The sequence below is a fragment of the Aspergillus tanneri genome (genome assembly GCF_003426965.1).
Source record: "Aspergillus tanneri strain NIH1004 chromosome Unknown AapTan_6_pilon_pilon_pilon, whole genome shotgun sequence".
Lineage (NCBI taxonomy): Eukaryota > Fungi > Ascomycota > Eurotiomycetes > Eurotiales > Aspergillaceae > Aspergillus > Aspergillus tanneri.
This window is the reverse complement of record NW_022984633.1, coordinates 754,866-768,840: the sequence shown is the minus strand read 5'-3', so window position 1 is coordinate 768,840 and position 13,975 is coordinate 754,866. Positions and strand designations below refer to the sequence as shown.

At 49.1% G+C, this 13,975-nt stretch overlaps 4 protein-coding genes across 4 annotated transcripts; 2 read left to right on the top strand and 2 right to left on the bottom strand.

Annotated features, from left to right (window-relative positions):
- Positions 1-3,295: 3,295 nt before the first annotated feature.
- Positions 3,296-4,855, bottom strand: ATNIH1004_008297 (uncharacterized protein; the record flags this gene model as incomplete). Its single annotated transcript, XM_033572908.1, has 1 exon — positions 3,296-4,855. The coding sequence occupies one exon, from the start codon at positions 4,853-4,855 to the stop codon at positions 3,296-3,298; it is 1,560 nt and encodes a 519-aa protein (XP_033423460.1).
- Positions 4,856-5,620: 765 nt separating this feature from the next.
- On the bottom strand, positions 5,621-9,367 carry ATNIH1004_008296 (U2 snRNP complex subunit HSH155; the record flags this gene model as incomplete). The annotated part of the gene is made up of 2 exons (XM_033572907.1): positions 5,621-9,306; positions 9,358-9,367. The coding sequence occupies 2 exons, from the start codon at positions 9,365-9,367 to the stop codon at positions 5,621-5,623; spliced, it is 3,696 nt and encodes a 1,231-aa protein (XP_033423459.1).
- A 1,645-nt stretch (positions 9,368-11,012) lies between these two features.
- On the top strand, positions 11,013-11,696 carry ATNIH1004_008295 (uncharacterized protein; the record flags this gene model as incomplete). Its single annotated transcript, XM_033572906.1, has 1 exon — positions 11,013-11,696. The coding sequence occupies one exon, from the start codon at positions 11,013-11,015 to the stop codon at positions 11,694-11,696; it is 684 nt and encodes a 227-aa protein (XP_033423458.1).
- Positions 11,697-12,156: 460 nt separating this feature from the next.
- ATNIH1004_008294 (Ldh family oxidoreductase) lies at positions 12,157-13,218 on the top strand (the record flags this gene model as incomplete). Its single annotated transcript, XM_033572905.1, has 1 exon — positions 12,157-13,218. The coding sequence occupies one exon, from the start codon at positions 12,157-12,159 to the stop codon at positions 13,216-13,218; it is 1,062 nt and encodes a 353-aa protein (XP_033423457.1).
- Between the last annotated feature and the right edge of the window lie 757 nt (positions 13,219-13,975).

The window sequence follows — 13,975 nt, the reverse complement described above, 5'->3', positions numbered from 1 at the left end:
CCCAGAGACGGCAGATAGTCGATAGCCGATCTTGGCTCAGGCTGATAACCCAATCATCGAGTGGGGACCCACAGGAGCTGACGCGTGCACATCTCACAAAGCTTTCCTTATTCTAGCTGAACCTTTCCTGTTTTAGTATAAAGTTTGGGAGGCACAATTCTTTTTTTTTTTTTTTTTCACTCGAAATTTTCACCTTTGTTTGTATGCAGCAAGCATCCAGATGATTAAGAAAAACTACACTTATTCGAGGAAATTATGTACTTTGTATTCTACGCTACGTTGTCTATTTTCTATTTCCAATTCTCAGAGCTACCTCAACCCTATAAGATAACTAAAGCAGAATCTAGATAATGTCTGAACCCCGCACCCCAATCCCTGTGTGTGATCCTGGTAGGCTCCACCACCACTGCCACTTCAAGGGTTAAGGCTAGGAGCAGTGTGAAACACGCCGTTCCTATGCCCTGTTGATAGAGAATGGTATGAACTAAATCACAGACTAAACTAATCGCGCTCCACTATTGAGGTACTAAATGTGAGAAGGGGAGAAAAGCAGAAGTTAGATAATATCACAGACAATTAGTGATCATTCCACCTACCTACTCCAGAAAAGGAGTTTTGTTCGTGGAATGAGGAAGAAAAGGGAAATAACGGAAGAGCCCGACTGGTTGAAGGAGATAGACTACCTATAAAGTACTGTAGGTACAGGGGTACGTCATCCACAGCTCTCTGTTCTTCAGACTGTTCATCCCTGTCCGCATCTCAGAGTACTTACGAAGTACTCCGTATGTATCACCTCCCGAATATCGAATCCCTACCTCCCCAACTGCCTCTATGCCTACGGTACTTGCAATTGTCTGTTGGCTATGTCATCCCCCCTCTACCGGCTCTGTACGGCACAAGACGTTGAACAAGCTTCTACTGGTCAGCAGCCTCCCGGACGGACAAATGAATCTAGTGTGCAGAAAGTGGGTCCCATCTGTTCTTGGCCTATGTCAATGGCGGAAGCGATGCGTCCTGAAGGGGGGTTGAGAACTTGGGAGGGAGGGCTAAAGCGTTAATGACACAAACTAGGATTACATCCCCCAAGACAAGGCGCCAAAGACCCTTCTGACGCCATCACCCACTACCTTATTACCTACCCTATTGATAGGCGTCGAGTAGATTGGACGCGTACGTACCCCGTATATCGTGTGCCATCCTCGGCTTAATCAATAAATCCACAGGGAGATGGCATACGAAACATTGCTTGGATCAAGTATATACACACTATACAAGCTGATGGAGACCCTGCGTTTGCGACTAGACTGGAATAGGCAGTTGAAAAAAGCACCATAATAAATAGAAACGTTCTAGGGTGTTGTTCCTGAGAATCATGACTGTTATAGAGACGATCCCTGATCTGAGTCATCGTCCAGGCTTCAAACATGGATATGACTAATAAATCCTTCCAGTTTAGCTGTTGCGCAATATGAGATACACGTACGCAGGACGCGATCACGAAAAGAATTTTGATAATTAATTGCATCAGTCTTATACTCTATCCAGTAATCGTTCTCAATTCCTCACATCACGAGGAATTGTCAGAACCGAACTGAAAGCGGCCCCTCTCACATGTACCGAGGGGCAACAAAAAAAAAAAGGAACAGCGTAACATCCAACACGAAAAGGATGTATACTATTTTATTAATTGCTGCTGATTCGTAATGGTCGCAAAGCTAAACACGGGCAGGAGGCAAAAAAACTAGAATTAAACCACCGTGGACGAGCATGCAGACAGGCAAAATATCAGCCGACATTGATAAACCAACCTGAATCTCAATTTGTTCGATTCAGCCTATGACGGTTAACCTACCGAGTAGGGAGTACCTTGTATCCCTGGATACAAATATAACTTACGAGACCAAGGAAAACGATTCCACGGAGGCCTTCCTATCACAAACCAGGCAAGGTTACATGCGCATGCCACAGGCAAGTTGAATAGTGCAGTGGGAGGGGAAACTGACGACGGTGGTGTGCATAAACTGCATGTTAGTCACTCTCTGGCTCAGCTTACTCGAATAGACTGGACCAGATAGTTTGGTTGTATGGGTCGAGACGTCTGAGCCATCTGATCTATCATGCCGTGATTGCATCCGTGCTTTTCATTCTACCTCAAACATTTGATGGGGAGGGGGGACCCCCTTTCCGAGATGGCCAGAGCCTCCTTTCAGGTGTGGGAAAGGAAAGTCTCGCTCGGAATCGAATCTGTGGGCGGTGTGTTACTTTCGATGGTGTCACTTTGTCAGCCAAGGGGAATCTATTCGGGAGGGTCCTCCAAATAAGAAAATACTAACCATAAACTAAGGCGTTTTTAGTAAAAAGTAAAAAAAAATTATTCAGAATTTCACCCCAAAAACAAAAAAGTCTTTCTTACTCAGAACTCCCGCCTATAGGGGCCAAAAAAAGGCAAAGAAAAAAAAATAAATAAATAAAATCGAGCCTCAAACCCTGCCCCCTTCCACACACACACATACACACACACATATACCCCAAGTAACTCTTGAATCCCTTAACTGCTCACAATACAAACTTACTCTAAACATCAGTGACGACCAATCTGCAGGGCTCATCCAAGAATGTTCGACCCCCGTTTTCGCACCTGCCAATCAGGACGCCGCGCCGGCTGGAGCATTGGCTGACTTCCCCACAGATCCCATGTACCAAGACCGCACATGATATGGGCGATGGAGAAGGCTTACGCGGCACATACTCGACGCCCGCAGGGTGAATGCTTGGCATCCGGGACATGTGGCAAATGGTATCTGGCCGTACAGAAAAGGCCAACGACGACTGCATTTGGGGATGATGGGTATGCATACAGATTACAGACGGGGTATGTACTCCGATCAGGATGGGGTTGCAACGATGCAGACAATATAATTCTATTCCTTGGTGGAGGTTGCGGGAATGGAAATCCATTGCTACGTCGTCCGTGCCGGTTATGTAAGCTTTGCTTTCACGTGTTTTCGAACTATCGTATGAAGTAGATATGTGAATGGATGCCATTGTGTGGTGGTATAGCGTTGAACTACTGGTTTATGTGTCCTGGATGTACGTGTAAGCTATGTAGATACCAGTCTAGAGATGATATACAGCATCATAGTGCGACCGATTGATACGGAACCTACTGAGTACGTTAGTAATATATATCTGCACCAGATATACATCCATAGTTCCCAGATTGATGTCTACGAAAATGCAGAAACTCCCGAGGGCTGATCATCGTCATAGACTCAGTCCACAGATCAAACCAAATTCATGTTGGTCGACAAGCCTCTGCAGCAGCCCGTCCTGCACGTCGACCAAAAACCGCTCCAGAAGTCAAACCACTGCCACCGGGGTAATTGTCATAGAACAGTCCACCCAGCATCTCCCCGACACAGTACAGTCCAGGGATCTGCTCATCGGTCATGGACGAGATAACGGCAGCCGTTTTCGGATTGACCGCCAGTCCTCCAAATGTGAAGGTGATCCCGGCAGTGACCTTCACTGCTAGGAATGGTCCCTGATCGATAGGCAATGCCCAATTGGACTTGGGGATAGCTAGTGCCAACGTCTGCGACTGAGTCGAGAGACCGTCCTTGATAGTAGGGTCGAATCTCTGATTCGGATTGCTCCACCGACTCTCATAGACAGCCTCGTTGAACTCCGCGATGGTTTTCTCGAACTGCTTCGCATCTTCGAGACCATGCTGCGATGCACATATCTCCGCCAGCTCGGAGATCGACGATGCCAGAATCCTCTCCACTATTTCTTCCCGGTATTCTTCATACCGCAGCCAGGATATCGTGTGGCAATCGAAGATCTGAAACGCAACATGACCCGGCTGGGCCAGGATCTGTCGTCCGATCATTGCATACGTGTAGTTGCGGAAATCAGACCCTTCGTCCACAAACCGATGACCCTTTCGGTTTACCATGATTCCCAGTGGATAGCTGGATTTCGTGAATTCATTGGAGATCTCTCGATCCCCGTTGTTCGCAGGTGCATTAGCATCCCACGCGACACAGTGACAACCGGACCAGTTTCCGACGGGTTTAGCCGACACGACGCGGATGGCGAAGTCAAGGCAATCCCCGAAGTTGTACGGCGTACCACGGACAAGGGCTGCATCCCAGTCGGGACCTAGGAACTGTGCGCGCATGCGTGGATTGGCTTCGAATCCACCCGCTGCAAGAATCACCGCGCTGGCCTTGATTTCCCTGTCCTGACCGTGATGAATGACTTCCATCCCTGTCACGGCCCGAGAGGTTGCGTCATAAATCAAGCTCTGTGCTGCAGTTGAAAAGAAGATGCTGATCCCATGCATCTGAGCCGTTCGTAAGTGGTCCTGAATGAGCCCTTTGCCGCCATCCTCGGTCTTGAGGGCCAGACCACCCCAGAACTTGATCTTGCGGTTGACATGATATGCTTGACGGTTGAACGAGAGCTGGAATCGGACTCCATTGTCTGCAAGCCATTGGATTGTCGCGCGAGATTCGGCCACCAGGGCCTGGCAGAGATCCCGGTCGGTGCGTCGGTTGGTCACCCGGTTCATGTCGGTGAAGAAGTCCGCCTCGGTGTACGCGTTCATCTCAATATCTGGGATGAATTGTGGCAGGGCATTGTTCACCAAGGGTAGAAGATCATTCAGCCCATTATGGACGGTGCGAAATGCTCCTGCCGTGAAGTATGTGTTTCCCCCGATCCATTTCTCAGGACATTTGTCAATGATGACCACTCGCTGGGCGCCCGATTGAGCAGCCGATATGGCGGCACAGAAGCCAGCATTGCCACTCCCAACGACGAGGACGTCACATTCTGAAGGGAGTTGCATTGTTCGTTTCACCCCGGAATCAAATTATCGATGGTAATGTAGCTGTGTAGACGATGGCGTCAAAGCCACGCCAAGAACCAGGAGGAATCCAACTATTCCGACACGCAGCATTGCTATTCTGACACCCAATCTATACCATTTTAGGAAGAAAAAATGACCGCTTAGCCGTCCGCCTACCTATTATAGCCTCGTAGATAATGTCTCTATTAACCTATTCATTTTTCAACAAGACATTTTGAATGCGTTAAATTTTGTTTAAATAGTATGATATTTAAATAATTGCTCTCCAAGTCCTGTTTTAACTCTACAATGAGTATAGAGGCGCAAGGCCGGGCGGCGCGTGAGGTGGTGGACATGGCAGGAGTGGAGGGCATGTCTATTGAAGAACTGGCAGAATCCGGGTAATGGTGAGGGGACCTTCCTAAAGTGGTATAGACTGGGTGTCAGAATAGCAATGTTGCGTGTCGGGATAGTTGGATTCTATAGGAGATGCGGGAAATAAGATCAATTAACAGATTGCTTGACTGGCAGTAGGCAATGGGGACATAAATCTACGGACAGGAGGCAGTGAATGACACGAAGAGCAATCATCATTTACTACAATATAGATCTTGGGAGAAAAAGAGATAGATACACGCCGAGTCGCCCCAATCAACAACACCATCCGCAATTAACCAGCCCAGTATGTCAAAGAAAAGAGCTCAACAGTCAAATGGGTATGGCACCCTATCAAATACATCAATGGAAACGAAAATAGGCTTTTACTTAAACAATAATGGATAATTCCGGTCTCTCAAGGCCCTCGTCTTCCATAATGGGGTAGTATGGAATCATCGAATCGGCGCTCTGCACATAGGCATCGTTGTAGAGACGCCAGTATGGCACGCGCACCTTGCGGGCAGGATGGAACAGGCCGGCCCACACGTAGTTCATGACCACGCCCGTGCCAACGGCCATCCGAATAGCATCGACCGCCTCTATGACACGGTCGATGACGTGAGGACTGGTTTCGAAGATGTTTGGGAACACCAGGTTGAGAAGGTGGACCATTGCATCTTCACAACCGAGGCCAACCACACCTAGGGCAATATGCTTGACGACACTGGCAGCAGTTTGCCGATGCACCTGGTCCCTGTCGATGAGAGCATCTTCCAAAAGGGGTGTCACGGAGTAAACGTAGTCCTTCGCCATTTCGCCAATGTACTCGAACAAGAAGGACATGGCCTTCAAGACACCGTTCTGGACGTTCAATTCGGGAACGCGGTATTCGTTCATCAGGGCCGGGAGAACGGTGAATGGAGCGCAAGTCTCAGCTACGATAGCAATGGCAACTGCGGTACACACACGAGACTGACGTTCCTGCACACGAAGATTGTTCAACAGGGTGGCCAGAACATCCTGAGGACCAATGGCCTTGGCGATGAAACCGAAGGTGTTGTTAGCGGCACGACGGATGCCCTTCTTGTGGGCTTTCAACATGTCCAGCAGTTCAAAGCAGATACGCATCCATTCACGGGCATTGACCGACTCAGGCCCGCGGTCGGCGATACGGCCAACCAAGTCGATAGTGTTTTCTTGAACCTTCTCATGACGGTTTCGTAAGATGGGAGTAAGACGGGGAAGTAGATCCCGGATCGGTGGCTGCATCTGGTTGATACCGACGACGGTGACGATAGATCGTAGGGCACCAAGAATGGAACCGAGGACCTCCGGGTACTCTTCACCCAAATATTCGTAGAGTACAACGCCGAGCTTTCCCATGAGTGCATCCTCCCCACACTGCTTCATGACCATGGCAATACGTGAGATAAGATCGGCCGCTTGCTGACGCACGGTGGCGGACTTATTGTTCAACCTCCAGAGGATGGTACTGACAATCTGAGGAAGGTAGGGCTTGCAACGAGTGCCAAGGGCATTTACCACGGTACCAAAACCGTTCAAGATCACAATATCTTCGATACTCTGTTCCTGGAAGGCGTAGAGAACGCCATCGATAAGCCGTTCTTCCAACCTCTCTGAGATGTCGGCCGCTCCGAGTGCTGCAATTAGCTTTTCCACTGTTTCCACGGTCATCTTCCGGTAGGGTTCGCTCTCGTCTTTCAGATTGTTGACGACTCGCTCGAGGATCTCACCGACGCCAACCTTCTGTCCGAGGTCGACCGTGGTGTCAACGACCTGACGATAGTTTCTCCTATCGAGGGCCATGCGCCTCACCCAGAAACTTTTGAAAAAGTCGGTCAATACGTGCTCTTTGAGGTAACTGGCTGTTACGCCATCAGTGCTAGCGCACTGCGACACCACCTTGAGAACAACCTTCTTCATCTCCTCATCCGGAGAAGAAAATTCCCGAAGAAGAATCTCCATAATTTGACTGGTGTAGTAATTGGCATACTCCTCATCCATCAGCGGGATGATGTAACCGACGGCCTTGAGGAATGCAGCCAGACCCTTACCCCGCTGCTTCCTGGCTCCAGTCCACAGAGGGTTGAGAATTTCGTCAAAACTCTCAATACCATAGGGATTGGCGGCCTCAGCCAGTGCGGCCACGGCTAACGCGGTGACCGTCCTGACCTTGGCTTGCTCATCGCTAAGGTTGTCGGCAATACAGTCAACTAGACCTTTCAGGTGAGGAAGGATAGCACAACCCATGAGAATGGGGATTTGCTGGACGATCTTGACACCGGTGTGTCGGGCCTGCCAGGACTTCTTACTGCGACACACAGCACGCAGGAAGGGAAGAAGGGCCGGGATACCAAGGGCTGAGGCGACCACTGCAAACGCTCGTGCAGTTGTGTTTCGGACATACTCGTCCACGTGGTCAATATCGGGACGCATCGTACTGATCATGGTAGCAAGACCAGCCGCCTTGGCCAGGTTAGAGATAATTTCCCTACCCTCAACACGAGCATAGTAATCTTGATCAATAAGTAACGGCTCAATGACGACGAGGATTTTATGGACGTAGGGACGGACAAGGTCATCTAGCTTGTAAAGCACACGGTCGATAACCTTGACCAATAGGTGACGTTCTTGGTCCTCAAGAGACTTCTCCATGAGAAGAGGAAGAATCTGGTTAAACAGAGCACCTGCTCCGAACTGCCGCGCATTATCCGTGAGCTGACGCAAGGCAGTCTTTCTCATTGGCGGCGTGCCGTTCTTGACCTTCAGCAACAGCCTCATAATCTTCCGCTCTTTCATTTCTTCCACCGACATCACGCTTTCATCTCCCCCTTCCATGAGCTTTCCAAAGTAGGCCATATCCTCCGGCTTGAAGAATTGGAGGTCGCCAACTCCCGGGATTTCGGTCGGAAGTTGTTTGCCTAGGGACCGAGCGCTTTCCGGCTCTTGCATCATGAAGCCACCGACACCGTTTGCGTTCGCCATAGGCGCGGGGGTAGACATGAGCTTTCGCGCAGGGGTGCGGATTGGAGCATAGCCCGGGGGTGGCTCAAGGATCTTGTAGCCCTCGGAAGGAAGCATCATGTCAAGTTCCTCATCCGACAAGGGAGCATTGCGGGCAGAAATATCAGTTCCAAAGCTGGTTGGAATCAAAGGCGCACCTACTTGGGAAGGATGCATAGGGGTTGCAAGTCCCTGATTTCCAACGGGAGTCGCAGCGGCTCCAAGCGCCGGGGCCTGATCCCATCGTGAACGACGTTTGGGTCCTTCTTCACCCGGGGCTGTCGGGGCGGGTGTCTGGTCCCAGCGGGATCTCTTGGACTTAGCCTCCGGAGCCTGAGGAGCCTTAGCCTCAGCCGGTGGCTCTGTTGGCTCCGAAGACACATCCCACCGCTGCTTACGCTTCCGTCCCGTGGCAACAGAGACAGTCGAGCCAGCTTCGGCATTTTCTTTGTCTTCTGCCTTCAACGTGGCCTCATGTTCGGGAACACCGTCCTCACCACGGGCCTGCTTTTCTGCGATCAGCTTCTGGACACGCTCTTCCTCTTTTTCAAGCTCACGCAAGGCCATGACTTCACGATAAGTCTGGCCATCCCCCTCCACGCTTTCATGCTTGTTTGCAGCAAAGGGATCAGCCCTAGTGGGGGTCAACGGACCACGGTTGAAACGACGCTTCTGGTAGTCCGTCTCTCGGTCGGCGATTCTAGCCGCTTTCTCCCGCCCGAGAAGAATGTCCTCCTCTTCAACTCCATTTCCATGGGCAAACTCATCCATCTGACTTCTGGTCGCGGTATACTGGCCGACTAGACGATGTCCATCGTCGGCATCTTCCATATCTTCATCGTTGTCATTAACAGCGATCGAAGTGTCGTAGCCCGTATATTTGTCGCCGCCATTGCGATCATAGAGATCCGTATCGAAAGTTTCAGTTAGGGAGGCCTTGGTGGAGTTGTCAGTGCGCTGGCTAGATGGATCAAAGGTCCTTGAACCTTTCTTGCCAGCTGCGGTAGCGTTCCGCTCAGCCTGAAGCTTCCGGACTGCCTCAAAATCGGCTATTGAGGGGTGGGTTAGCCACGCGTTGGTGAGAAGATAGGGGGACATACCGTCCGACATGTTGACAGCGATGAGGATCTCGAAGTTGAGATAGAGAGCTAGCAATCCCGAAAAGGGTTAGCAATAGCTACATTCGGATCCGACACCGTGATAACGGCGCGTGTGTAGATGAGGTAGGGAGTTCTGCGCTGATGCTCTCGGAAGGTCAGACGCAAAAAGTGAAGTTGAGGTGACGAGACTAACGGCGCTGACTCATCACCACGTGACCTTACTGCTAAAAGGTGTATGCCGGAGTACTTTCCGTTTTGGGAACATTACTATCACTCTCCCATCAGAATGAGTTGATGGCTAATATGCATCCTGTTCTGATTACGATAGGGTTATGATATACTATTATTTGAAGCAGAGAGAACCACTTATAACAAGTCCTTTAGATCCCCAAAGAGAGGGCTAACTAATTCAACCTCAAGCACTATCAGAATGCTTCACCAAGAAACATACTAATGGGAAGGCTGGTGAGGCTGATAACGGTGGAAATTTAGTGTTTCCCCCAAAACTGATCCTAGAGATAATCTTGTGTTGAAAAGTCAACTGAAATTTTCATGATTTGCAGATCCAACCTATAACCACCTATCTTTGCTCTAGGTAATTGTACCTAGCGATAGGAGATCGAACATGGGTTATAATACAGTAAGAAAGCGCCTCAAAGACAACACTTTTGACAAACCAACCTCAGATAAAGGCTACATGCTGAGCTGGGCACGGAGGTTGGATATCCCGCCTGTCTATTAGCACCGCCATAATCCCCTAGCGATGGCAACATGGCGCAACTTTGAACGTCCAAATTAGTAGTAGATCATATTTACACATATAAAAAGCAAGTAGAGGTTATTCTGCAATTTTATTAGATTCTCCCAATAGTTGCCAATTTTTGAGGGCACTTATCACTGGTTCATATACGGCGCTTAATCACAGCCCGTGTCTTTGTCGTTAACTAGTAACTTATCTTCTTAATGCAATTTTTGTCTTCAGGGATTATCTGACCTGAAAGCAACCTAACATATATCGGTTAAAATTCTTCTTGTTAGCCTTGTTGCTCTTTGTTGGAAAGAGAGCTTGAACGAAACCCTTAGTCGGTGGAGGATTTACACGGAGAATCCCAGGGCGCCTAATGGACTATTTTTGGTCTGTAGCATCTATGAAACTCTACTATCACATGGATATTCCTCATATTTATTACAGGAATCAGATAATCAATCAAGAGGGCTAGTATGGGGTGCATTTATGATAGTTAGTTCAATACAGCAGTTGTTAGAAATTTGTAGCAGAAATATTAACCCTGAATACCTACAAGTTATCACCTCAAACCTTAGCAAAATCCTTAGTGTAATGGAGGGTGTGCATACCAACAGATGCAAACTTATTAGGTCACCCGTAGTGGACAAGAGGTTGTTAGATTGATGCAGTTATTAAAGATTAAACATCCGCCAAGGCATACAAGTCTGTGGAGGTCTAATTAGCTTGTCCTTGTAATACTGGGTTCTGTATCTGAAAGGAAGGAATAAAGTTATTTCTTTTTATAGAGTGTTGTTTTTATCTTATCTTATTCTGGATTTCCCTATTTATGCTCACCTCCTCTTTCTCCCAAGTCCTCTCTATCCCACCATCTCAGACTCTTAGTTTCTACACATCCACACCCCTTACCATGCCATTCAATATCTTTCTGCTCACCTTCCTGGCCATCTTCAGGGTAGACTCTTCCGACGCAACTGATACAACAGAGACAAGTGCCTTTGCTGGCCACGAGCTAACCCAAGAATTGGTTGTCGTCTCCAAGCTACTTGCCACCATCTCAGTGAGCAACTGCACCGTTGTCGATGCCAAAATCCCCCTGGAAAAGACCACCTCATCGCTTCCTCCTCCCTCTCCCAGTCTCCATCTGAAGTTCGTTGCCCTAGGTAGAGGAACTCAAAACTATACCTGCAGCTCGTCCGACGTGACCATGACACCGGTAGCTGTGGGTGCCGTTGCTACTCTCTTCGATGCATCCTGCATTCTTAAAAGCAATCCGGAGCTGCTTCACCAACTACCAGCGTCATTTCAGACGGTCCCTCTTAACGCGATGAATTTCCTCGCTGCAGTGACGGGTCGAATCCTCTTCTCAACAACAGACACTATAGTCCTGGGCGAGCATTACTTCAATGCCAGAGGGAGCCCGGTTTTCGACTTGCGATTGGGAGGCTATCCTCACTGGATTGGGACCAAGAAAGTTTCTAGTGCTGTGGCACCGACGAAAGGGAACGATGCTCCCTGGCTGAAGCTTGAAGCGACAGATAGTAGTACTACCAATGGCATCCAGGTGGGTTTCCATATCATGTCTTTCTCATAGCAGGGCTATACTAATTTCAAACAGGATATATATCGCGTGCACACTTCCGGAGGACAGGCCCCTGCCACATGTAATGGGCAGGATAAGGCTTTCCAAGTTGAGTATTCGGCGGAATACTGGTTTTATGGATGAGATGCTGGTTTTCATCAATGCTTCGAGATGGAATACTTGGGAATACCTGGGAATACTGTATTGATCGATCTGAATACTCATTCTCCTTTCGTGCAGTGCTGTAAGGAAAAACAGATCTGTGTAAATCGTAGTAGGGTCCATTCACACTATTCCCAAACAAGAATGACCAGTCGGATCAACCCCGCAGACCGGGGGACATCCGAATAGACGGATGCGATGCGACAGCCACAGGAGTTGGATATTTATATGCTACCATCTATTTCTCGAACATACCAATCCATTGATAATACAAATTTACGTTTCATATATTTCACTTGCCACACCCAACATGTCAGAAAAACTCTACGTCACCTCCACCAACGCCCACAAATTCATCCACTCCATCCTCACCGGCAATGGCGTCCCCTCGGACCACGCCAGCATAATCAGCGATTGTCTCGTGCAAGCCGACCTACGAGGCGTAGACACCCACGGCACGAACCGCATTCCATCATACATGGAGCGGATCCGTCAGGGGGTATTAGTCGCGGGGATCACTCCGGCACTGACGCAGATCACGCCTGTGGTGGCACAAGTCGACGGACGAAACGGTTTCGGGTTTGTCGCGGCACAGACGGGCATGGCGCGAGCGATTGAGATGGCGCGGGAATTCGGCATCGGGTTCGTATCAGTCAAGCACTCGAATCATTTCGGGATGTCGGCCTGGGTAGTGCAGCAGGCGTTGGACGCGGGGATGATGAGTCTGGTATTTACGAACTCGTCGCCGGCTTTGCCTGTGTGGGGTGGAAGGGAGAAATTAATGGGGGTGTCGCCGCTGGCGTGTGGTGCGCCGGCGGGCAAACAGAGACCGTTTATCTTGGATATGGCGCCGTCGATCGCAGCTAGGGGGAAAATCTATAAGGCTGCGAGACGCGGCGAGAAGATTCCAGCGGATTGGGCGCTGGATGGAGAGGGAAACCCGACAGAGGACCCGAATCGGGCGTTGGATGGCGTCATGTTGCCCATGGGGGGACCCAAGGGGTCGGCGTTGGCGGTCATGATGGATGTGTTTTCGGGTGTGTTGTCCGGGTCAGCATTTGCAGGCCATGTCACGAATCCGTATGATCCGTCCAAACCGGCGGATGTGGGCCATTTTCTGGTGGCTATTAAACCGGATTTGTTCATGGGGCTGGAGGAGTTCAAGGAGCGGATGGATTATCTGTATCAGAGAGTCGTACGGTCGGAGAAGATGGCTGGGGTGGATCGCATTTACTATCCAGGGGAGATTGAGCAGATCACTCACGAGGAAAGGCTCAAGACGGGAATTCCATATGTTCAGGCTGAGGTGGATGCGCTGAATCGTGAGGCGGATAAAGTGGGTGCAGAGCATATTGTGATCTCGTGTCCGTGAGGACTATGTAATGTGGCCGGTTTAGTATATTTGATTACAGTAACAGTCTAGATATTTCATAAGATGTGTTTGAATGCTTCCGTACTCCCTGGAATTGAGCTCGTCTTTCACAAATCCAGCCTTGTCATACTTTGAAACATTTACAGTCATATGAAGAGACTCGTATTCAAATGTCATGCAAACTATGTTTCGGGTTTACCTGGTTTCGTTAACGAGTAAAAGTCTGTGTTATGTTCCTAAGACAGTGCTCAACTGACGATGTTTTAGAATTCAATATTCTGTTCGACCCACTGGGAGTCGGGACGCGCAAAAATAGAGCAGACTTTTATGGTGGTGTAAATCACAGGTTGCCTGACTCGATTTCATATTGTACATTACATATCTATTTGTATTCAAGCGACATCATCCATTTTCTACCAGCGGCTGTTTGTTCCCTACCATCAGGATCAGTATATTCGCAGCTGCAAGTATGGAACCTGTGCAAAACGAGGTAGACCAACCATCCTCCCAAAGTGGAGGAAGAAGAGAGAATGATCAGAAATACGACAGAAACAGACCCCAGGGAAGAATTCCGAGAATACCAGGAACAGCTGATGCCATGTCGATATTTCCCGAACTCCTGAAAAGTTACTTTTGTCCTCGGAGGAGACTAAAAGAGATCTCTCACCTATTCTTGGGAGTCCCACCCCGTTGTGGGTGCATTTCAGCCGCTTGCACACCCATCCATCCATCCATCTGATGAGATAGGGGACGCATT